We start from the raw sequence: 26,576 nt of genomic DNA on the forward strand, positions 1-26,576 counted from the left end.
ACACGTGCGAGAAAGTGAGCGAGCGAGACGTCTATTCTCGGACTTCGCTGATCTGGCCAAAGCGTTACAAGATTAAAAGACTAAGTGAACAAAGGAGGATAAAAATAGGTCATTTCTACGGCTCTCTCGACTGGAGGAGGAGGTGGAGGGAGGACCGTGGGATTAAGGGATAGAGGAGGCACAATTAAAATCTCTGTTTTTTCCCTTCCATCGGTTATGGCTGGGCTGCTTTGTTTGTGTTTGTCTGCGCGGATCACAAGATGACGAACTGCATATTCTCATCCCACACATACGGCAGCGTACTCATCTTTCAAAGGAACAAACAGAATCAGCCTGAGGACCCGGACTCTTTGTTTATATTAAAGGCATGGCGAGTGCTGAAATGGACAGATTTTGATAAGCTATTCTAGAATGCTGAAGTGGATTCCTTTTTTAATTTATTTTTTCTCCACCTAGGAGGGGATAGCCGTGGAAAAAAACATCCCTGCACTTCGACATGGAGCCACGGTGGGGGAAAAAAAAAATGCGATCAGTAAACATCACGAGTGGAAGAGACGAGGCATCGTCGGCCGGAAAATGTGCGCAGGCTTAAGATTCAAACTGCACTTTGAAGATACAAATCTCACAAATTCAGCATCTCTTTGGTCCTTACATTAGACAGAATAATCCCAGATCCTCATGCAAATTCACAGCTGAATGTACTGAGCAGCAGCGCATTCCAACCACTGTCAGGCATGAGGGGGGGGGGGGGGGGGGAGTTAAAATTTAATTTGTCTCCCTTGAACAGCCAAAACACACCCTGTTTAGCAGTAATTTGAGGATGGCAGAGGCGCCGCTATGAGTATGTCAACATTAAAATGTGAGAAGAAAAACAGAGTCGGGAAATCACAAGCACCACAGGCCGAGGGGGAAACAAGCTCGGCAACATTTCAGCCCTGGCGAGGCGTTCCCCGTTCTTCCTGTTCCCTCTTGTCTGCTTCCTTGTAGTTTTTTTCCTGCGGCGTTCAGCCCCTTCTTTGCACTCCACACTCTCTCTCTACGTGTCGCTTTGAACATCCCTCCGGCTATTTCTTTTCCTCTGCACCCCCCGTCCTGAAATGTTTATGCGTTTACCTTTTTAAATGAATTTTTCAGCACCAATCTGTTGTTTTGCGTTTCTGCTAAACAGATCTTTTATAGGCGTTACGGGACAGAGGGGTGACGTCTGAAGCGTTTTGTTCTCAGCTAACTCTGCCAGAGACACGCTGATCAGAGCAAAAGCCCAATTCAATTAGCGCCAGCACCACCAGAAGCCATCTTCCCCTTTCCTCCTTTTCCCCCTTCCCCTGCTTGTGTGATGATGCTTGCCTTAAAAGAGAATATTAAATCTGCTTCGAAGAAACTTATCCTTTGGAGGAAGGTTATGGAAGTACATAGACTCCAGATGGTTTATAGTGTCAGATGTAAAGGCTAAAAGGTAGCCCCGCGGAATTCTTTTGCGTGCCGGAGACTTACGGTTTTGTTTGTATCTGGCGCTTGAGTGCAGGTCATAAAACACTAAAAAGAAGTAGAAGGGAAAGACGCGAAGCAGGATGGAAGAACTGGATGAGGGGAAAATGCGATCGAAGCAAAGAAACGTGAGTCTGACTGTAATAATTGCCGTTTACTTCAAAGGTTGGCTATATCTATCATCTGAGAGAGGAGGTTCATCCACTCAATTCAATCCAGATTTAACACTTTTTTGCAGATCAGCTGATCTGGCAGTAACATATCAAGCAGCACAGGCCTATATTCATAGAAACACTGAATGTAGACACGTTATGAACCTTTACGTTTCTCTCAAAGGTGACATTTCTAATAATGAAAGAGACCGATTCAACTCCTTATCAGACTAGTGCTTTCTGAAACATAGTCCATAGTCCATCATTCACCTGCCAGTCATAGGTGAAAACAAGTGGCCACCCCCACACACACCCACCCACACACACACACACACACACACACACACGCGGGCTGTCTAACTAAGGTCTATCTAAGGTGAGGTCAGCCCGTGTTCTGAGCTCACGCTTCTAGCCACCTGACTGAAAGCTGGCACGGGTGTGTTTGTTTGTGTACGCACGTGTGTGTGTGTGTGCACAGTCAGAGTCTACGCAGGCTATTTGAAGCCAATAATCTGCCTCCTGATCTCAGACCTTCACCTTTCCAGTTCTAAGCTCCGGTTTCTCCGTCAGGCCACGGCTGACGTATAATCTGGAGAGGAGTAACGTGCACGGACCAACGCTGATGGGGAAAGCAAGGCGGCCGTATACAATTGACATTCCTCTGTGTTTAAGACTCTCGTGTGGAGTATTAACAGTCGTATTTTAACCTAGAAGGGCTTAATGGGATCTAAGCAGAATTAAATATTCTGCTAGAGAGTCTCATCTGTGGGGGCCATGCAGCCATGACCTGCTCTGTAATCAAATATTACTCACAATCTGTCTTTATCAACATAGCCATCAGATTGAGCACAGACTGCCAAGTGAAAAAGACTGATGACGGCCCTGTCGACCCAATCAGACAGACTCCATCGGTTCGACGTTGTTTATTGTCCCCCATCTGCCTCTGTTCCCCGACAAACACACACACCTCGCTCCTCAATTCGATTCCATTTTCTCCCCTAACCTCTGCCCCTTGATCTTCCCCTCAGCATCGCCCACTGCCCTCCCATTCCTGCCTCTGCCGCAAAGCTCACACCTCTTGGCGGAAATCAATCACACGATGTTAGACACTTTAATGCCTCATCGATCCAGTGACAATGAAAAATTGTTTTAAAAACACAGCGTGACAGAGGGAGGAAAAAACAGCCAAGTGAAATGAAATGGTATGGAATGATATGAAGTCACGTTTTATCTGTTCTAGACACACACGAGGGGTTGAATGAGGACAGCCGGGGAGGAGGCGCAGGAGGAGGTGTTGCAGCGTGTGTGGACTAAATCGCCTATGCGCCAGGTCCTTCCGATAAGCAGCTCCACTCCGAGCAGGACTAGTGTTGCTGCGGTGCAGGATATTTGCTGGGTAGATACACTACAGGATGAGAAGCTCTCCACTACTCCACAGGGCTCTGGGGTTCACTGCTATGTGACGGCTCAGGGGTGCACTGGACGCTACCATGTCACAAGAAGGGTGGGTGTGGACTATACCATCCAGACAGTCACCCACCTGCAGCAGTCCCCCTGCAGCGAATAGGGTGAAAGTGGCCCAGTTTTCTCAGACAAAGGGGATGGGCAGCAGTCCAAGTCGCTGTCCTCATCCATATAGCACAGGGGGGCTAGGAGAAAACCTGGCCGAGCCTCGGTGACCTTTTCTGGGGTTGCCGGCTGGTCCCTGCCCTTTGGAGCAGGACTGGGCCCGTCCTCCTCGAACACATCGTCATCTCCCAGTAGATCCTCAGGGGGAAACCCCGACTCACTGCCTTCCAGCAGGGCGCTGGAGGACTTGGGGATGTGGAGGTGAGAGGCGTAGCTGCCCAGCTCCGAGCACTGCAGGCTGGCCGAGGTAGAGGATCGAGAGAAGGGGAGGAGGAGACGGAGGAAGTTGGCGCTCGGAGAGTGATGAGGGTGGAGGTGGGTGTTGGAGAGGGGAGGAGGAGGGTCAGATGGGATACAATTGGCGGGCGGGACGCCCAGCATGTATTTGTAGTTGTTGGTGAAGGAGGGGACGAGGTGGGGCTGGGTGCGGGCGGAGAAGGATGGATTTGGGTTCTGGTGCGCGGGTGCCGCAGCCAGCTTGCCGTTGAGCGTGTGCGCCCTCCGATCAGAAACAGGTGGCTGAGCGGGCTCGGGCTTCAGCTCCAGCTCGCCCTCAGAGCAGGTGCGATCTATGAAGTGCAGACCTCGACAAAGACTGTCCACGCGCTGGCCCACGTCATTCAGAGACGCGGAGAACCTGAGCGAGCCGTTAGGGTTGACGTTGACGGAGGAGGGGCGAATCAGGGAGAGCCAGTCTCGCTGCTTGCCATGTTTGGAAGACGGCGGGCCATCCGCGCAGAGGGTGGTGACTGAAATGCCTCCTGAACCTTGACAGGATTTACCGTTAGAACTCAACAGAACCACTGCAGTCTGCTTGCGACAGTCCTGATCCTGACTGCTGCCACGGACGTGTTTGTGCGTGTGTGGTTATGAAAGAGGAGCGTGAGTGACGACGGTGGTAAAGGACGGCAGGAGAAGGAGTTGGAAAGAACAAAAGAGAGAAATGGAAAAGACATCATGCATTTAAAAACAAAGGAACTTGAGAAAAAGGAGATAAAAGGTTTCTGCACTGGGTCTCTACATGAATATACACATCACTGTATGATATTTGTTGTTTTAAAAAGAATTTTACAGCAACCAAGGCTACTCCCAATTCTGACAGCTCAAGGGTAAAAGGTCCACCAACACCACACACTGATGCTTTTCTTCACCGGTAATGACCAGATAAGTAGATTCAGAGTGGAGTGAGGTTGAAGTGTGTACCTGCAGATGTCCTGGCTGGAGGGTGAAACCGACGTCCTCGAGAAACTGCACGGAGCGTTGACTGAAGTCGGGCTCCCCGCCTGTGGAACGAAACACATCCGTAAAAAGTCAGCGACAGAAATACGCACTGCATTATTCAACAAACAGGATCAAATCATGTCTCTCTCGTGTTGCCAGGACAGCATCCTGAGTGGTGAGAATGATCAGGCTATCAGTGGCTGAATCTGATCTACTCAGAAATTGTAAAGGCACGCCACGCACCGATGCGCAGGATGATAAAAAGGAAAGACACAAAACCGGGCAGCTAATCTATCTGATTAAAGTAGTGCCAGGCAAAATCTGCCTGGGTGCGTCACAAATCAGGGGAAAAAACACCAGGCTGCCACGGAGCGAGGCTCGGGGGGAGACAGACTGAGAGACAGGGGGAGTTATGAAGAATGAGGCGCAGAGAGGAGCACAGCTGGAGGAAGCGAGGCTGTAGACTTGTTCAGCCTCCGCAGAGACTTTCTGAACAGATGCACCTGCAGGTACACGGCTGTTATTAAAAAATACCTTCAGCTTTATGTATTGTAGCTCTCACCAGTATGTATTTTACACAAGGACATGGCGGGGATTACTTTAAATGGCCTTTGATCTTAAAGCAAACCTCTGGTTTATTACAATTTGGGCTATATTTACAAGACAAGTTTACTGCTGAGAGATCACAGTCTGAAAAGAAACACAAGTCGACAGATGATCAAAGGTGTATTAAACATGATCATTCCCTCTGTTCTGAGGAAAATAATGAAAGCTTTTCAGACAGGTTGTAAATAATTGAACAGTTTAGCAACATTATGTAAACTACTTTATAAGAAAAGTCGATCATTTTTGGTAATTAAGCCGCGTGAAGTGAAGTACGCACAGGAAATACTCCAGTTTATAGGTGTTATTGGATTATTCCAAGATGCTCCCAGCCTTGCAGTCAGACCATTCAAATACCGTAAATGCATTGCTTCTGCAGAGTAATGTAGCAATGAAGAGGTTTGTTAACAAGTGAAACAAGACACAAACTGCGCAAGTGCTTTTAAATGACCTGAAGTGATTCCATTAGCGTTAATATTGGATTTTATTTGGATGCTAATGAAGGCTCTGTAGCCACTTCGCCACTGCTCTGTCGTCACCTCTGCAGCTGTTTTTATCAGATGGGAGATATGGTGGCTGTCAGAAAAATCCCACTGCCTCCAATTTGGACTTCAGAGGCTGACCTCGAAGATTTTTCCCTGTGGGGCTGCTTGTAATTATGATTTGAGCGACCTGATATGAACGTGGCATAAACCCTCGTAGCACAGGAAAACTGTGCATGCACGACTACGATAAGCAAGAAAGGTCAAAGATCAGCCAGGGAGTCGGTTCGGGCAACAAATCAAACATCTACGTTTGTTTTCTTTTCAAAAGCACATTCAGTTTTCCTGGGATCATTAAAACCAACAAGATTGTCCGGCTGCCTGTTTTTCTTGCCCCGTCTGTCTTCTTTTATGCAACGTTGCAGAACTCGGTAATATCACTGATAGAAAAGATGGTCACCAACAAAGAACTAAGATCTAAAGTGCAATAAACTCGAATTCTAATCCTCAAAGAAATAGCTCAACATTTGGGTAATTGAATTTTGTTTGACAACTCTAAAAAAATCAACTAAAATCATGTATTGTGTTGAGATATTTAATGAGTTGGCATGCTAACCAGCTAGCAACAGCCTGTACCTGTTCAACATTCCCGTGCTAGTGCTGTAAACACCAACATTCCCCCTGGTGGACCACCAGATGCACGGCTAATTACGCTAACTAGCTAACGACAGCTCCATGGAGCGATTATTCTGGTGACATGCTGCTGCCTGTTAGTTCTGACTGTGAATTCCACAGCTGGACAATTCTTATGTACTGCAGCTTTAAATGGGAAGATTGATAGTTTGTCCTCCTCATGCTCCAGCTCTCGTTTTACCACCACCAGTAGCCTCAGATGTGACTTCAGTTCCAGACTTAATGCCCGTGAATCACTTTTAATATGAAAGAAAATTCACCAAATCACCTGCATCCAGCTCACTGAGGATAAAAAAGTAAGATTCTCACAAACCCCAGGTCTCTGGTGACACTTTAAACTTTAAGAGGCATTTTGACAGCTGACAAATAGTTAAAAATAAATCAAAGAATCTTCATTTGTCTGACATCCCAGAGTGACAGACGTATAGACTGGATAGGGATAGATGGTAAAGAGCAGTATCAGATGGTGTTTGAGTTGCTAACATAAAGACAGGGGGGGCCTGGTGATTTCAATAAGAAACTAATTACCTATTGATTTCATTTCAAACCGAGGGAGAATTTATAGCTCGCGGCCTGACACTGATCAATAGAAAATTCAATGTCCATTTTTGCCCTTCGGTCTGTTTCTTTCCGCGGTTCACGAACAGCACAGCTTCCCATTAACCGCTCTGATTCTCTTTTTTGTACAGTCGCGCTGCAACAGTTCATCCAAGGTTGCACCTTCGCCATATCTTCGATTCCCTTTGTTATCAAATGTTATTTTCTCAGATTGTTGTATAGTTCGCATTCAAGGCTGCTGTTCGGGGCCCCTGCAGTAGTCTGGACTATAAATGTTAAATGGGCAGAGGGTTAGGAAAAGATTAAAGCCATAAAACTTTAGTATTCTGCAGCGAGCGCTACATACAACAGACGTGCTGCTCCTGCTCGGACAAAAACGACTTAAGCCGAGAAACCGATGACACGCGCTGAGCAAAAGCTTCATGTGACTCAAATTTGAATATAAACCCATAAAAAAGGAGGTAGATCACGCTCGCCTGACGACACTGGACGGTATCTTTATTTAGTGTTTTATGACAGCAGTGCAAACACAAGTTCCAGTGGCGTCCAGCTCTGTAAATCATTCATGTATGCTGGCGAGAAAACACTACCCACTCTGTCTCAGAGCGGGGTCAAACAACAGAAGCGATGACACCACGGCGGAGATAGCGACGAGTAACTTCCAAACGGCCTTTTCAGACTTCTATTAAGCACCTGCTCTCCCGTAACCGCCCTCTAATGAGACGAGGACCTGAGAGGAGCGAACGAGCGTCTGTGCTTGTTTTCAGTTCACAGTTTGCAAACTGTGAACTGAAAACAAGCACATTTACTCCTCGGTGCATCCATCCATGTGCTGTGTGACGTCCCCCCTCACATCACATTCTCACTGTATGAACACCTGATAATTGCGCTAAGCCTCTCAATTCATTGTCATAACCACTAATTCAACTCCTCTCCTTGAGCACAATTCATCTTTGCATTAATCATCCTTGTCTCCGTTTGTTTTACCTTCCTGCCGTCGCTGTCCGAGCGGCGGCTCTCGTTTTCCGGCCACCAGGGCCTTTTTCAAAGAATAACCTTTCAAACAGAGACAATGAATCACCGCCCAGTGTGAAGCTTCCGACCCATCGCCGGACATTCACTGTGTGAATGAACCAGCTGTTGACCGGATGCCAACAGAAAAGCAGCACAGAAAATAAGCATCGCCGCTCATTCACGACCTTGAAGACGGAACAAAACGCCGTCCACCGAGTCTCATCAACCACACTGTCGCGCCACACTCGCATCTCAATTTCTGTTACATATTTTGTGACAAAATGCATGTATCATATCCATTAGTAAGCCTTGTAATAGCAAATGAATTCCTCCATTTTGCACCGTTAAAGGAGACGTGTTATGCTCATTTTCAGGTTCGCTGGTTCGTTTAGCGCTACTACTAGAATACGATCAAGATCTTTTACATGCACAAGAATATGTACAACACCGAAGGAAAGGAGAATAATGATAAGCATAATAGGTCTCCTTTAAAACACGGCATTGCATCAAAGATTGCTCCTTTTTGGCACAGGCTTCTTCCTCATCCGCCACGTGGCGAGCTATAAGCCATGTTGCATTGTTTACAGTGCATCACCCACGGATGAGCCGCAGCGTCTGTCCAATCAGCGAAGCCATCTAGTTGTCTGACGGCGTGTTCAAGTAGCGCCGATCTGCTCGTCACTGAGGTTATGTGAAAGCCTTTGTTTCCCTCTGAAGAAGGTTGTTTGTGCAGCTTTGCGTGGGCTGCTATTCAGCTCATTTTTTAACATTCACCGTCAATGTTTTTAAGAATTTCAGCATGAAATAAACATCTAAACCAAGGCTTGCTGCCAAGAGAGCTCCTTGGATTTCTCTCCTTTTCGAACTTCAGTGTTCGACACTAAAGAGCACCTGCATCATATTAAGTCTGAACTTCTTGAGCACTATTGACGTTGTGTTTCTGAGGTTATGTGCAGTTTGTAAACCAGAGTAAAAAAGAGACATTAAATATTAAGATCTATAAGATTTGCCTGAAAAGAAGATTGTGTACGTCTTCAAGATGGATCATGAAAAATAGGCAATTATAGCATTTTTCACCGAAAGCATTTCGTAATAAAGCCATTATAGTCTGGTTTGTCTCCAAGGACCAGAGCCAGCTTCAGCAGAAGCCTGGAGAAAGGAGCAATCCTGCCAAGAAGTCAGCAAACAAACTATGACATGTTCCAAAAAATTAACAATTCATTTCCCTTTCTTCAAAATATTGGCTTGGCCCTGTGCCTGGTGTCTACGCCAATGAACTGGCCAGCAGAACCCATCCTGTAGAGATCAGATGGGCCGACTTGTGCCGTGAACGGCAGCGGTGGATTCTGACATGCTGCAAAACTGCAGCAGCTTGAATTTTAGAACACCGGCAGATGTTTGGCTGAATATCAATGCAGCCCACAGAGCTGTGGGTCGCTGCTTTGTGTCTTTATGAGGACTGTAATAGTTTAATTCCTTTCCAAACAGAGTAGGAGGCATTGCACAGCTCCCTGGCACTGTGCTAAAGAGAGAAACGGCTAGAGCTAAGCCTCCTGACCTCGCAGAGTGGAAAATCTACTCCTGCCAAATCACCGGGCAATCCTCAGCCCGCTATAGCTTTCAGAGCTGCTTTTATGCCACATTCTACAGCCACCGTTCTTCTATTTAACATAAATTGTTTGCCCTCAACTTCACCTTTCTTTCACAATTCTCCAGATGATCTCTTTCTTAACTGCTTGATAAAAGACACCTGAATAAATTAACCCACATGAGAGAGAATGAGTATTTGGCTTTGGACAAATGTGCACATGCATATCTATGGATATTGCCTCCACCAGTGAGGCCGTCACTGTGCATGATTATCCTCTTCATGAAACAATTCACCCCCTGGCTAACTGCTGCAGCTTGTTTTCCTGTTATAATGTAAATCTCTCTCCTGGTGAGTCTCCTGACAGGTATTACAGTGGGACTGTCACAACTAGCCGGATACCTAGAGAGAAGACGTTTCACTGAGTCAACCTCAGAGAGGATGTTGCTTTAAAGAAACCACCAACAGTTCAGCGACTGTCACACTGAAAAGTCGGAAGCTCGAAATCCAAAAAGGACCTCAAGCATTATTTTTCTGTAAAGTAGAGCAGGTGCTTTGACAGAATGATCAAATTCTTTGGATGCCTGAGCCTTCACATACAAATAATCCAGACTGTAGTGTCACGCCAAGCCGGAGATGTTATGAAATGTTCCTCTGCAGGCCGGCGCTGTGGTTATTTATGTAGAGAGATATCTTTTAAGTAGGTCAACAATTGGATACGAGCGCATTCATTTTTGATTTGATCTGACGCGAGCCGATGTGATTCAGCTTGAATCTGTGCCATGTGAAGCAACGCAGGGTTTGTTTTGGTGTCCTTGTTTTTGTGTCTGACTGGAGCTCATGTGGAAAACGAGGGAAAACAAATCGGGCGTCCGTCAAGATCCTACGATAAAACGCCGTAAATGTACGGACGTTCTCGCTAGCTGTATGTTTTCGGCATCTTTATCTTTCATTATCGGGCGCCGTTCAACATAAATGAACTGGACCTACATTTCATATTCTTACAGCGAAAAAAGGGAACATTTGAGTCACCGTTGCAAATATGAAAATCCTTCATTTCATCCTGCCAATACTGCAGGGAGCGGGGGAAACTGCATACATGCATAAAATAATCTTCTGTAGTCGCACAGATCATATTCTGATTCAAGCTACTTTGAGGGAAAATAGTTTCACAGATATGTAGAAGTATAACGCCGCAAGTCATTGACAACATCTATCCGGAGTTTGCAGAGGACTTCTTCTCAGGTACGCAAACTAGCAACCTTTCCCCTTAACCGTCGAGACTCCTGGCAGACTAATGCGCCCAGAGAACAATTAATACAGATTTAAGACCTGCCAGTCAGTGGTATTTCCCTTTAGGAAGGAGCAGGAAACACCAGCTGGCAGACAGTCTGCTTATTATTAATTAAGGCTGTCAAACTTAAGAGCCTTGTTCATACTTCACGTCCATCACTCCATTATGCACACATCTATCCGAAGAATAGCTGCAAAGGTAGGACATTCAATGACAACGCATTGTGTCCAAAAACTAATTAAATCCACCTCGCCACTCACAGATGTAAAACCTGGCACTGAGATTTTTTGGCCCTCTCATGAGTGTTTGTGTGTAGAAAGACTGTAGAAAGTTGTTAGCTACTTCTGGGACTCGAGAATTCCTTACATAAAAGGTACTTTTCATTTCATTTAAACCAATTCCAACCATCAAATCAGTCATTCCACAGCAGCTCCAGACTGACTGGGCTCTCTGCACAGATATTAGACCATTCACTGTTGGAAACCCTTTGAGATGCAGTTTGATATTTCGGGGTATACACATACACCGCCTTCAAGCACCTCTAAAGCTCGCTGATTGATAAGTTAAACTTGCTTTGTTTAATGCGATTAAAATTCTAAGAGTAAAAATGAACGCAACTAGGAGGCCAGTGGAGAACCAAGGAAGTTAGTGGTCCGGATAAAGATATATGGTGACGTTCATTTGAAGTGTTCCAAGTTGGAACAACCCACAAAGTCAGAGTTCTTAATTGGAAAGTTGGAAGCACCTCACCAGCCTGGACGTCAAGACCCAAGATGTCTGCTCTGTGAAATTTATGGAATAAACTGTTTGTAAGCAATTCTGTCTTATTTCTGTCTCATTAAATCACACTTCATAACTTCAACGTAAATGAAACACACCAATGGTAGGGCACATAAAACACATAAAATAAAAATAAAAGTCCTAATTGGCATTTTTACACTTCAGCTTTTGCTCAGATTGTTGCGATACCTTCAAACAGAGCCAGGCTAGTCGTTTTCCCCTCGTTTTCCAGTCTAAGCTAATCTTAGTGAGCCAGCAGCTGACTTTAGCCTCTCATTCAATTTATGAACAGGAAAGTCAAGACAGTAAATGAGTCATAATTTTTTACTGTAACTGATGTTACATAACAGTCACCATTATTCTTATAAGCTACCAAAGGTCCCCTATCAAAAGTTTATGTGGCAGTTGTACTTAGACTTAGACTTTGTACCCACTGCAATTTAAGAAATGCACTGGATGACTGTAGTGGACATTTTGGATGTGTTCACTTCTAGTCTGCACCATCAAATCACCGGTGCAGATAAACTGGTTAAACCTACAACTGCTCGCGTTCAAATGGTGACTGGCTTTTTGAATCACACATTACTGCCGGAGCGGTCCCACGGCTATGAAGTGACCATGACATTTATTAGCACAGGTAAAGGGTTTATCCTGTTAGAGGCTCAGGAGAACAAGGACTGAAACCCTGGAGTCATGCAGGCTTTGCCCGAGGGAGCGATGGAGGGGGGGGGGGGGGGGGGGGGGAGGGGAGACAAAGTAGAGAGAGACACAGAGAAAAACGTTTCTATGACCAGTCTGACTGAGAGGCATGCTGAGCCGGGGAGCTGAGGTGTAGAGACATGTCTGTTCAGGGATCAGCACTTATTGGGGCGTTGTGATGCAAGAGAGACATGTCATCCATCAGCGGTGTGTATATCTGTCCTGTCAATCTCTGGGCTCCTCCACAGCTCATCTCACCGCTGCCCTCGCGTCTTTTGTGCTCTCTGTCTTCTCTCTCTCTCCGTGGTTGAGGACAGCCATACATCACTCATTGAGATTTTTCCATCTGTGTGTGCTTTGCTCACCTTTGATATATTGCTGGACCTGCTTGCAGAATGGCCCAGGGGCTTTTCATTCTGTAAAAAAGAGGAAAGAAAAGAGAGCTCCAGTGAGTGAGAAAAGCACATTCAGAAACAGAGAAAACAGCAGTTCAATATGCATATGAACTCTGCACAGTGAGACCCGGCGTATGCCTCAGAATTATCTAGGTGACACTTTGTTTGTGATGCATGGAGCAGCACAGTGACTGCTCCGTTGACATGATTCACATTTGACTATTTGAAACAGAACAGGAAATCTACGCAAGGGGAATAAACGGTTGACAAGATGAAGGGCCTGCATGTGTAAAAATACAAGCTAAATGCTAATGTTAGCATGTTTACATGCTGATGTTCAGCAGTTACAGAGGGTTCATTTCATTCTCCTCCTCTCATTTTGCACATCCTCCATTCCTTAACACATTACACAATCCTAGACATCTTGGTAAAAAAAAGGGGGTAAATAGGAAGTGCCCATTGTGTTAACTTATGGTTCCTTGTGTCCCCTCTCTTTCCTGTGACCTGGAAATCATTCCCAATCCACCATCACATAGGAGCTTCCAATTCCTTAAATGCACCTCGAGGAGACAGAGAGCAAGGAGAGAGGAAACGCCTCGCAACCTTCCTCGCATCGTCGCTGGGAAGCGCCAAGACGTGAGGAAGAGACGCAAGGAGACACGGCACCCCATGTTTATTATTCCTGCCGGGTTAGATTAGCGCATTAGCATTTGCGCAAGTTATTACAAAACATCCTGGGGTAGGCATGAATGTCTGAATCAAATTTCATGCCAAGTCATCCAACAGTTGTCAAGATGTTTTACTCAAATTAAAAACTGTCAACTCCATCGTGGCCTTGAGATATAGTCAGTACGATTCATTGTCTGGTCTCCATTAATGTCTCCAAAATGATGTGCCAATACATCAATGGACTTTTTCTAGAAAAATAAAGAATTCGACATGCTGGGTGAGCTACAGCAAACATCAAGGGATCAGTGTCACCAGGATCCATCCTTTGGGTACAATGACTGTCTGTAACAAAGTTCATGGCAATCAGTTTAACAGTTGCTGAAATATTTCAGTCTGGACCGACACACATTCACACATTTCACTTTCCCAATTTTTGACAGTTTTAATGGCGTAGATATGTAAATATGAAAGAAGAAATATTGTGAGGAGCTCCAGCAGGAACGCAAGACCGATTCATAGTTTGTCTCCAAATGAGCAAACACAACAATAAAACGCAGCACAGCCACATTTCTCAGCAGCTCTGGGCTGTGAGTGTCTTAAGTTAGTAAATCAAATCATTCTGGCACGCGATAAAAGGAGGACAAGCTGATTACATAACACATCCATCCAAGTCCAAATTAAATGGTGTCACAATGTTTGTATCACTACCAAGTGAGTGAGGCAGGCCAGCACACTCAGCTCTCAGCACTGTTAAGTTTTGTTTTGAGGCTCCTCGATTCCCTCCCGGTGTTCGCAGCTTACACCAGGGACTCGGGTAAACAGCCACCAGGGTGCTGTGCTGCATTCAGTGTTGGTATTAAAAGCATTGCGTGATTCCTTAATGAGTGATCAATCACAGTTGCATAACGCTGAGTTCACACCAGCTCTGACAGGGCTGTGGTGTTTTGGACACAAACAAATCTTTACAAAGGGAAATCAGCCCAGTGGGGAAAGCGTTCTAACTGACTGTACACAGAGAAGCATGGACAGATTAAACTGTTAGGGCCCCAAAATGTCCTCCAACCTCCCATCAAGTTCACAGGAGACCACACATGGCAGCTTTATTATATAACCGGAATCACAGTAATCACCCAATAGTCCTACATAGAGAGAATTCAACTCAAGCTAATAATTATTTTAAATCAAAAGTTGTTTCAACTATGTTTTATGAAATTTGACGTGACGACTGTGCAAGAGGAAACATCGGAGGATGATTTATTACAACTCATACCAGAGAGGGGCATGAATGTCTGAACCAAATTTTCAGCAATCTGTCCAATAGACCAACCAACAGACTGACATTGTTTTAGTGCCACATCAGGGAAAAACAGTTCTGAAGTGTCCGTAATAAGGTGGGAATATTTTGAGACGAAAAAACGATTTCAATACTCTGTTGTAACAAACAGATGAGAGCAGTCCGTCTTTTTTATTGGTGAAACCTGTATGAAGTTACAGGTTTCACCAATAAGCCCCATATCTTGTTATCTGGGCCAATAAAACCATTTTTGTGATGTATGAGTCAATAACCAGATGTGTTCTGAAGCAGCAGCTGGAGTACAGCGGGGACCTGTTTTTCAGTCGTGGCATCAGAAACTGATTAAAGTGGGCTTAATGCAAATGATGTGAGAGGCAGCCAGAATCTACCTGTCCCACACTGTTGTATTATGTTTTATACGTGTTATGGGACATGTGCGGTCCAAAAAAAGGCTACAGTATCCTTTTGACAGTCAGAAAGTCGAGTGTTACAATGTATTTGCTTGAAAAATTAGACTTTTCCTCTAAATCTTACCATTATCCCAATATAATGACTTAATTCTTTTAATATCGGATGAGTGTTTCTTCGTACTGTGGTGGCGAGACTCAACATAGAACATTAATAAATGGTATGTTTATGGTTGATTAAACTAATCAGATGAAATGCTAAAGAATTTATGAAGCGATTGCAAAATGTTCAAATAATGTTAACTGATGAACTAGACAGAATGTGCTGTACACATCAGTTGCAACTTTACAATAAACAAATGCTTAATAAATGGTTTTAAATAATTCATTGTTTGTTCACAAGTTTAATTAACAATAAATGTATCATTTATTATTGGCAACTATTAAGTGTTATCACTGTGTTCCTACTACACATCACAGCACCGAGACCACTCTTGTCAAGGTCCTCAATGACATTCATTTAAACAAAGACAGTGGCAAAATTTCAGTCTTATTATTACTGGATTTCAGTGCTGTGTTTCACATGTTCAACCACAATATACTAATGGACCGACTGGAAAACTGGATGAGACTCTCTGGTACAGCACTAAATTGGTTTCTAAATGATAGAGACTACTTCGTGTCAGTGGTTTATTACACATCTGAGCAGATAAAAATGATATGCGGGGTACCCCAGGGCTCCATACTGGAGCCTCTGCTGTTCAACGTTTAAATGCTCCCTCTAGCTCAGATAATTAAAAAAACAACAAAATATGGTCCCATGGTTATGCAGATGACACAAAAATTTACATACATCACCAGGAGACTATAATCCCATACAGACACTGAGTAGGTGCATTGAATAAATCAATGGTTGGATGTGCCAGAGTTTTCTTCAGTTAGCAAAGATAAGACTGATATAATTATTGATGGAGCCAGGGAAGAACGAATAACAGTTTCTGCTCAGCTTCATTCTGTGATGTTGAAAACTACAAACCGCTCCAGAAATCTTGGTGTAATCATGGACTCAGTGTGCAGTCACACTAAGACAATTACAAAGTCAGCCTACTATCACTTTAAGAATAAATCAGGGATTAAAAGGACAGGATTTGGAAAAACTTGTCCATGCATTAAACTTTGTTTCTTTAGAGGACTCTATAAAGAATCCATCAGACAGCTGCAGCTTATTCACAATGCTGCTGCTCAAGTCCTAACGAGGACCAAAAAAGTAGATCAAATCACTCCAGTTCTTAGATCATTACACTGGCTTCCTGTCAGTCAAAGAACAGATTTCCAAATCCTGCTATTGGTTTATAAAGCACTGATGGCTTCGGGCCAAAGTACATTTCTGATCTGCTGCTACGTCATGAACCATCCAGACCTCTGAGGTCGTCAGGTACAGGTCCGCTTTCAGTCCACAGAGTCAAAACTAAACATGGGGAAGCAGTATTCAGTTATTATGCGCAACAAATCTGGAACAGACTCTCAGAACACTGCAGGTCCTCGCCAACTTTCACCCCGCTTAAATTAAGGCTGAAGACCTTTCTGTTTGCCACAGCCTTTCATTAAGGCAACTTTAATAACATTACGATTACAATTCTAGAATAAAAGAATGATAAACTAGTCTGTAACCACGCACAGACGACACTTGACAAGTCTCACACAATATCACTCTGGTCTTCAGTTAAACCGAATACATGAATGTGTACAAAAACTATAAGAAAAGAAAAATCAGCGAGGTGACTTCTATTTGCATATGTCTGGTATTAAAGTAACCAAAATGGAAAATCATCAAGCTGCATTTAAAAACAGGTAATCAGTAATTATATTGGAATACATTTTTTAAGTCACCCTCCCAACCGTGAAAGGGACACATATCCGGACGGGCAGGATTTGTCGCGACCCTGAACAACTTCTCATGTTGTTCAGAAGCAGCAGCTGAGGTGTTACCTCTGCCACCCTCGTCTAAACAGGAAGCACATTAACCTTGCCAGCAGAAAGTCATGAACCACGAGTACAAACACACACTCAAACCGTACCACTAAGAGACTACATGACGTGCTTCCAATTCTTAATTACTTAAGCGCTACACTCGTGTCCGCGCCGTGACTAGTTGCCATAGTGATGGAGGACCATGATATGTGCCAAGTCTCTCCATCACTTGCTGATTATCCCTGCTGCCCTCCATCTTCATCTTTATTTTTCTCCCGTCTCGTTAAACGCCCAAGGACATTTAAACACAAGATACACACACACACACACACACACACACACCTCTCTCAATGGTCACGCCGAACCTCCCAACCACGCTGATAAGATGACAGCTTGGATAGGATTTCTGAAATCCAACTACGTGATTAAACATTTTCATCAGCTGTGTTTGGATGGCGCAAATATACCTGCACTCACATCCAAGCGACATGCCAAAGTCTTGGCTATTAAACTACGGTCACACCCTCGTCTTTGTGCAGAGAAGGCAGTGAAAAACACATCAGGCATCTCTTAAGTCTCAACAGTCGAGTGATCACAGTGAATGAGCAAAAGACTCACCCTCAAGAGATTTCATAAGAAGAAAACAAAATTCTGAGTAAACTAATCTATATGCAGGTTCCTGACACTCTGATTAACCGAAATGTCAGCTGCAAGCTTGTGGCCATTATCTCCAAGTTTTAATCTGCCAACTTCCTGTATGACGCACTACTTGACAGATTCAGTGGTTAAAGGCTTTGTTTCACATGTAAACGTAAAGAAGTGAGGCCTAAAAACCACACAGTTTTGTATATCCTCACCTGTTGTTCTGCAGATATAACCAAAAAGAGAGGCAAGATCTCCATTTCCTACCGTACAAGGGCTTTAAAATGAACCTGTTGACTCCATCTCCATGCCATTACCTCCTACAATGTCTTCAGTGCGATGTCAAAAAAATTGTAAATATGGCTCTCAATGGATGCAATTTGTGCAGCATAGCAGTTGTCAGATTGTTGAAGAGGATAAAAAAATTCAGTTTGCACTGGGGACGACAGCCGGGGATAACAAGGCACAGCCAAAAGAATGGAACAAATTGATGATCCTTGCCCTTAATCCTTCCTTCTTGGCCCAAAAAATGAAGTAACAAGCAGACATGCCCAGACCGAGGGGGTTTCTGAGAAATAATAAGGCCACAAATGGACCGATGACTTTTACAGACAGTAGTGATTAGAGCGGCAAGGCTGCAGACGGACGCGAAAGGAAGTAGATCAACACCATTTCCATGCACCCTGTCTTTCTTTGTAACCTCATTTCTCTCAAAATCCTCCGCGTTACCTACAGTACAAAGTCTTGGAGTCACCTTCACCGCCACCATGACCGCGGACTATAAAGGGCCTTATTCTCTGGGCTCATGCATAATTCTGATAAAGAAGGTTTCAGGTTTCACAGTCCGCTGTGTCTGTCTTTCTCCGCCGCCTCCTCTGTGGGTCTGTTCGCACCCCCAGGCTTTGATAACACAACTTTTAGACCGGACTCTGAAGGCTGGAGCTTGTAAGAAGACGAAGCTGCGGCGAGTACGACAGAGGAGGAGAGGTCATATTCAAGAGGGATCGCTGCTTCTGTTCTCGGCCCACAGGGACAAGGGCTCCGCTCACTTTAAAGCGAGACCCTCAAAAGATAAAACCTTTGCAAAGTTAACCCTGCCTCTTTGAAATGTGCCCAAGTCGCCAAAGTTTCTATCTTCAACAGTTGAATCGGCAATCTGCAGCATCTTTCATGTCAGAGGCTGGAGCTGAAACACTCCAGTCAACTTTATTCAATCAGGAGAATCCAAAAACCTTAATGATCCATTAACCACTTGAACTGCTTAATAGGAATACCACGGAAAATTGAATAAAATTTTTGCAGGACAAAAAATGTAACATGTCAGCTTAGGCTCTTAGAAATGGTAAAGATCCGCTCCATGTACAGAGGCTGTGTCCTCACGGCAGTGGCCCAGAGTTCAAATCTGACCTTTGGCCTTTTGCTACATGTTGCTACAGGTTTTTTAACTACTGAGAAAAATGCATAATGCTGGTTATATCCAACCAACAGTCCTAATCCTGAAGATACTCAGTTAACTGTCAAATATGAAGAAGACAACCATCAAATTTTCCCACTGAGGAAACTGAACCAGAGAACGTTTAGCCTGTTGTTGATTAATCCCTGGGTCTTCAAGCAGGAGGTTCTCAGAGCTACTGCAGGTGGGCCGCAGAAGGATTGTTTGATAATAGTCAAACATTTTTTTGTGCATCTGAAAATACACATCAAGATGAAACCGACATACTCATAGCACAAATGTACACGACGAAAGTGATGAGTGATTTTTAGAACCAATGACGCACACACCCACGTTCGCTTCCTTATCGGGCTTTATCAGTGTCTGTACTGTCATGTGACATTTGTGTATCTGAGTTTGTACATTGACAGAAGGGATGTTACATTACAACCTTACACCATTTTAAAGACCTGTGGATCAATCAACTCATTTTCCATGAGTTCGACAAATTAATCAACTTATCGGTGCAGCTCGATATAAACATGCATCCTCAAAATTTAACCACAGAGAATGTAAATGCATGTGGAATAATAACAGTAAAACACCTTCAATTGAATACTGTTTCAGGGGCAGATGGCGAAAGGTGACCCGAACGCTGAAAAGAGCAACAAAGTCAGAAAATGACCTCGACGGGCCGAAGCCGGACGTCTCTTATTTTGTTCACAAATTCTACAGCGCAGAGTTAAATTCTTTTCCTGGATTCTGCACCATTTCACACCAGCGTCACGCCGCAGGCAGAGCATAAAGATGAGTTTGTGTTTGAGGTCAACAGCTTCTCGGAATACAAAACCTGAAACCTGCAGTCGGAGAGGCTGCTCACACACACCATCTGCGCTTGCCCACACACACACACACACACACACACAAACACAACCGTTTCAACCCAACCACAGTCGTTAACTAGGGCAGGTCCGGGTCGCAGGTGAGAGCTGCTTGCCAAGTTTCACCTCGAACATTTTGGTGTCAGAATCGTGACGTGATTCAGAGAGTTGTAAAAGAACAGCACGGACTGTGTGCTATTATCACTCTGTTATGCATTGGTATATCAGACGTGGACACTTCCAGGGTACCTTTGTGTTTATTTTCATAAACTGATTTCATCTACTTTGACTTAACTTTCCAGAATACCACCAGGACGTGGCTGGACTTGCTGCATCTCCGGTGAAGAGCAGAGTGATGGTGATAGTGATCATCAGAGGTTGTTGTTTTTCCAGCTGTGAATGAGCAACAGTTGAGCTGTTTAGCTACAACAAGCCTTTTCGCCGCAATGGAATCTATGTGATAAAATTCTTTTTTTTTTTAAATATAAATGTTTCTGTGATCATTTGTAATTTATCACAAATATAAATAAACCGCTTCAAGCTTGAAACAGAAGGAGCATCGACCTCCCTGAAGCCACTCCGTAGACATAATTATCTTATGCCTTCAGCTTCTTCTGCCTCAGACACAATCACAGTCTGCAGCGCCACAATCTCCCGTAATGACAAGCAACCTGTTTCCAGAGGTTAATGGAATCCCACCGAGAAAGAAAACAGCGCTTCTGGACCGATAATTGGTGGGATGTGTGTGCAAGCGTCTTTATTCAGGGAGCCGGGACACAGAAAAGAGCCGGGCCAAGGACAAGTTGAAACGGTAAAAATTGATTGTGGGCGATAAAGAACCTTTTAACAGATGCCTTGGGAAATGGCCTCCGTCCAACACAAACTATTTTCAACAGTGGCCCCTCTGGACAGAGTGAAACATCTCTCGACTGAGCTCTACAACCACTTTTAGGGAAAAACGTTTGCCCATTTCAGAGATGCTTTCCCTAAGCAGCTCCTCGCTGAGCATCTCCACCACTGACAGAGTTGTTTTATGTGGCAGTTACTGTGTTGAAAAAGAGCCAAAGAATTCACTTTATCATCTCCCGCTACAAATAGCTGACATCGTAACAAGACCGAGAGGAAGCGACCGAGAGATTGCAGAGAGAAAAGACACATAAAGCAAGAGACAGAGAAGCCAAGTGAATGATAGTTATCAGACAGTGGTAATGAGGGGACTGTCGAAGGAATTAAATCAGTGAAATTAATGAACAGAGGTTTGCGCGTGCGCGTGCGCGTATGAGCAGGTGGTTTATTAGATACAGCTTTTCCCATCTCCCTTTTCCTGTCCGTTTCTTTCTTTGTAATTTCATTACAGGTCGACAGTGAGTGACCCCTGCAAGCTGCCGAATTCTTCATTCAAGGAAAGCTGTAATTTCTCTATCACCACAGGTCACACACACCTCCGCCTCCGACAGCTCAAACAACACGAGGGCTGACTGTTGTGCTTATCCTTTCACTACGCATCCTGCAGTATGTTAAACGTTTACCACCCACTGCTCCACCTCAGGGTGCTTCTGTTACTCTGAGAGGAGTTACGTAAATGTAAATGTGTCATGTTTCAAGGTTTACTTGCTACTACTTGCTATTCATGTGCAGTCAAGTGAGTCTCCTGTAGGCGCTTACCTCGGTCTAAGGCTCAAAAACTATGAGGATGTTGTGAAAGGCGACGTGGCGCTGCGCACACCTGACTGACTTTTAAGGAGTGTGTCACCCGTCTTCATTCTTCTTCTGTCGTTCTTACCGGTGCCAGCCCTCATTATGCTGAGTTACATTTCAATGATGCAAGCCTAACTTACTTGGAAAACCCCTGCTAAGGGGTGTGTGCTTCCTGAACAGGGGTGGGAATGTCTTGGCACCTTACCCTCTGATTCTGACTCATTCGGCCACGATGTGATTTAGTGGTGTTGCAATATAGCAATTTTCGTGATAACGGTGATATTACAATATTATATCACAGTAATAATACTATACTAATTCATATGATGGTATATGTGCCTTGTGCATCAGATGTTTGAGTTCATCTAGTTGCCTTCATAAATAATCGAGTAGTTGATAGTAATTATTCCTTGGGTGCTTTTTTTTTTTTTTTACAGTTAATGTCACTGATATTCTAAGGGTATTTTTTTGCCACAAAAAGACATACAACACACATTCAATTAAACTGAACATAGATTTGATTGATGGCATTTTTATTTTTTATTTTCTATAGATATCTATAATATTGTTATCATGAATTGGTTTGGCCGTTGTCTAGTGAAAATCTGATGTCATGACAGCCCTAATGTGATCATTAAATGATTATTTATGCATCTTGATACTTGATACTTTTTCTTTTTTACTTTGATCACGCTCAAACATCTTCCACAGGACACAAGAGGTAGCCTAGCTTAGAACATAAACACGATGCACATGTTAGCACCTGTCATGTTTCACCACCAAACAACTGGTTGGTGAAATCACAGAAGGCGGACAGTTACAACCACTGAGAAGCAGAAAAAACACAGAGTGGCAACACTATTTATCAAGTGCTGCAATATTAATGTGAAGCCTGAATGGATCTAAAACATAGAAGGGCTAAATTAGTTTGCCTGGCTTAACGTTGCACATGTAATGTCGATGCTAAAGACGCTGATGTCATGAATTGGGTTTTAAATTTCTGATTATTCACTTTTCTGCATCATGACAATCTTGCAGGAAAGAACCACCACGCACTGTGAATCAACGTTTCCCTGATTCGACTCCTGAAATGGTGAGGCTCATTAATGCTGTACCAACATCACGTCAGCTTTCACTTGGCATCAAACCATAAATGGCTCTAAAACGCACGGCAGACTTTCAGACTCTCAGACCTTCTGCAGTGCTTTCTATGGTCTGCTTACAGTAAAACACAAACCTATGCATCAATGTCACCTTGCGCCCGCCATGCCCAAGTGAGCACCCTGATCAAAATGGTTATGGTAATGATTTTCCTGGGAACAACAGCACGCTGGCTGAGACAGCCGTAACCACTTTGTTTACAGTTGAACTTCAGCGGTAAGCAGCCATTAGACTGACAGGTGACGGAGGAAAGCCTGTGGATCTGCAGGTACAGAAGGGTTTAGCCTGTGGCAGACTGCACAGGGCAGCGTTTACATCTAAACAGCTTTCCCCGGAATAAATGGCATCAGCATAACATGATCTGCTTAGGGCTGATCACTCTGCCAAATGCAGATCTAAAAAAAAAATGAGGCCATCCTGTTTTTCTTTCTTTCTTTTTTTTTTTTTACTGCACAAGTTGGTGCAAACAAGTGGACTCAAAATGTCTTCTTATTCTGCACAGCCTCAGCTCCTCAGAGAAATCTCTCCAAAATCCCATAATTAAATGACAGCAATGTCAAGTAAGCCACTATAAACAAACAGGCTGACATTTGAGTAAACTTTGCATGGACCAGCTCCTCCCTGCTCAGGGGTCACAGGCAGGAAAAGCAATATCAAACGTCCCCGACAAAAGGAAGCCGGCCCTTACGTTGTTTCCTACCCCTGTCAAATGTCTCGCAAGCACTTAGAGAGGAAATGCAGGCCGACCCGGACTGGGGCAGCCGAGCAGCCGAGCGTCACCAGATGAGAAACTATGCGCAGCAACAACACTGAGTGGAGAGAGCCTTGGTTGACCACAGACGTCTAACCAGATCTGGGATAACTGTGACTGTCGGGAAAAAGGATATGGCCGTACAGAGAGGTCATGCACTTTGGAGAGAAAAATAAAAACCCGGCAAACCACATACTTGAGATCGTAGCTTCAAACAAAGCGGGCGAACATTTGGCTAACGTGGCAGTATGTCTTCTTTGAGGCTACATTCTTTGTACACAAGAGGCATTAGCTCAGCAAAACCCCACAGTGTCAGCCTGCAGCATCTGTGTGTGTGTGTGTGTGTGTGTGTGTGTGTGTGTGTGTGTGCTTGTGTCATAAAACCACATCAAACTGATGAAACGTGAGACTGCAGGGGAGGAAGGAAACACCCCCAGACTCAAACCTACAGCTTTTCTGTGTGTCTGTGTGAGAACAACATGTCTGCGCTCTCACCGACAGGATGTGCAACGTGTGGTTTCCCCCCTCCTTCCTCTCCTCCTCCTCCTCCTCCTCTTCTATCTGTCCCTCATCTTTCTTCATCACAGGCATAATCACATCAATATGTCCAAACAGGATATGGTAGAAGAGAGACAGTGACCATCGTTTTTCAGGGCAGGACCATGTGGACAGTGACCTATTCTGGATGTAGTCGAAGCTGTTAAACAAAACCAAAGTCTAATCCGAGAACAGAAAGAAGCAGATCTGACAAAGAAAGCATCAGAAGTTGGTGACTGTTTTATAAAGACGACGACAAAAAAAAAAAAAAAAAAGGATCCAACGATTTTGTGAAGTATTTTTGGGACTCTGCAGTGAGGCTTCATTTCCTCATTAGCTGCACTCCGTGTCAGACTCTTCCACATGACATCAGTCATTATTTGTGAATTGTGTAAAAAAGTCAAGCTACACGTAATTAGTTCAGCACAGTGCCTCCTAATTAGGTGTGTTATTAGGGTGTGAACCCCCAGTCCCCCTTGTGTTATAATCCCTCAATCACAGGCTTGTGGGAAAAAACCCAAAAAGCAGCTCTCACGGAAACCAAGAGGTCGACTCAGCAAAGAAAAGGAAGGAGTGAAATATTGACCGAGACTTGCATTCAACGACATAAAACAAAAATTCAGCGATACTTCAGAAGGGACTTGGAGACTCTTTCGCCCACCAGACAGCTTCTTTACAGCTAGCAGCACTTATCAGCTGCTTAGAGAAGCATCAGCTCTGGCACCCGCTGGGAATACAAACACCCTTTCTGAAGTAAATGGAACATTTGAGACAAGTTTCTCTTTTTATTTATTTTTAAATTCTGCATCCAGCGCGCTGTCTACCAACTGCATGAGCCCTCAGTTCTTGGCACTGCTGAAATCGTGCTCTGGGGTTTTAAAAGCTTTACCGAGGAAAAACAATAGGCGGAAGACGACGCTGCAAAAATCAAGGTGCTCTGCGGGCATAACATGCAGTGTCGGGGCGGCTACTTTGAGCGCAAACCTGAGCAATTACTTCAAACAGGAAGATTTTCAACTAGAGCACAGCTACCCATGGGAGAAATGTAGTTAGATTAAATATAACTATTGACAACTATACAAAATACTTTGTAAAAGACAATCATATTGGCACTTGCATGTGGTCTGAAATTCTAACATAGTGCCCACTACCTACTGTAAGAAAGCAATGGTTAAATAAATATGGCCTACTACAACTATACTACACAAACAATGGCAAAAAAATAGTAATTTAATTGTTGAATCACGCTTCAAACGGAAATGTCATTGAAATAGCAGCATGCTACCGCAAAAATGCAGCTAAACTGCTAGTTTGGTTACATGTAGTTAAAGGTATACTCAAAAACAAACTGCAGCATATCACCAGGGAAGCTGCAAACTCTGCTAACTGTAGCTCTCAGCAACTTATTAGCTCAGTTAGCCTTACAGTTAGTGTTTCGCACTGGGAGCCCGGGGACCAGGGGAGTGTTACCGTTTGCACAGGATCATTGACCTGGGACGGGATGTGGCTAGCTGGTTAGCATGCTAACTCTAGTGGATAACGCTGCAATATAATACACGGACATCTTAATGTGAAAACTGATATTTATTTACAGTTTTGTTGATCATTTTGGAACATTTCCAACTGAACCACATTGCCCCTTTTAGTGAAAACTGTTGAAAAGGTCCCTAACTTAGGAGTCCGACCATAATGGCACTCCAGGAAAGACCCCCAGCGTGCTACGAACTCCTGTGCATGACACCATCTGACTTGCTTTCCTCTCCTGTCCGGCCTTCCTCATTTGTCCCTCCATCCCCTCCTCCTCCTCCTCCCCCACCTCCACTCTCCAACAGGCTTTAAGCTCTGCCATGACATGTGACTGAATTAATCTCCCCCTCCCTCCCTCCCTCCCTCCCCCAGCTTTCAGATTTGACACAAAGCTCTGTGATTTGGTGCATCAGTTGATGATGTGATATGCTAAGCTGTAGACCGAGAGGGGAAAATATATTTAAATCTGATCACTCCACCACTGAGGCCTTCCCTGTCTGCTTGTTTGGAGTTTCCTATGTGCACCCATTAGCAAACAATCACACTCCCTGGAGAAGACAGCAGCGCCCTGCAGGAGCTGCTTTGCACTTTCACACCATAAGCAGAGTTGGGTGCCACTGATGGAGCACATGAGCAGATAGAAATAAGAAAAGACACAAGTCGGGGGGGGGGGTAACTGAGTTCCTTTTACAATGTCCTGTACTTCAGCACTCAATCATGGCACGCAAACTGATTATTGCACAACACAATGATTGCTCTCAGAAAAAAGGTGCAGCTATGCACACTGCTGTAAAGTCAATACAACAATGCTCATGGGGCGTTCAAGTTCACGAGTCACGTACAGTATTTCCATGCACCCCCACTCATGCTGAACAAAGGGCAGAGGCACAGGAGAAAGTGGGTCAACCTTTCACACTGAAGAGGTGGCAGATGCTCCTCTGCGCCGCACAAACAAACACATACAGCCCCGTCATGCATGCACGGCCCAGGAACATGCGCTGAATGTCAAG

General features: G+C 44.3%; 1 protein-coding gene across 2 annotated transcripts in view; it reads right to left on the reverse strand.

Moving 5' to 3' along the window:
* The window catches only part of marchf8 (membrane-associated ring finger (C3HC4) 8), a 91,915-nt gene that overhangs the window by 11,145 nt on the left and 54,194 nt on the right, over window positions 1-26,576 (reverse strand). Inside the window, exons 3-5 of one of the 2 annotated variants that reach the window (XM_030441713.1) lie at window positions 12,567-12,617; window positions 4,473-4,552; window positions 3,181-4,107 (exon numbers count right to left, since the gene is read on the reverse strand). In XM_030441713.1, the coding sequence (XP_030297573.1) occupies window positions 3,181-4,107; window positions 4,473-4,552; window positions 12,567-12,617 (1,058 nt within the window). The remainder of the gene's footprint in view (window positions 1-3,180; window positions 4,108-4,472; window positions 4,553-12,566; window positions 12,618-26,576) is intronic. The other variant, XM_030441712.1, reaches the window with a different exon arrangement.

This window comes from Sparus aurata, chromosome 15 (assembly GCF_900880675.1).
Source record: "Sparus aurata chromosome 15, fSpaAur1.1, whole genome shotgun sequence".
NCBI classification, from domain to species: Eukaryota; Metazoa; Chordata; class Actinopteri; order Spariformes; family Sparidae; genus Sparus; species Sparus aurata.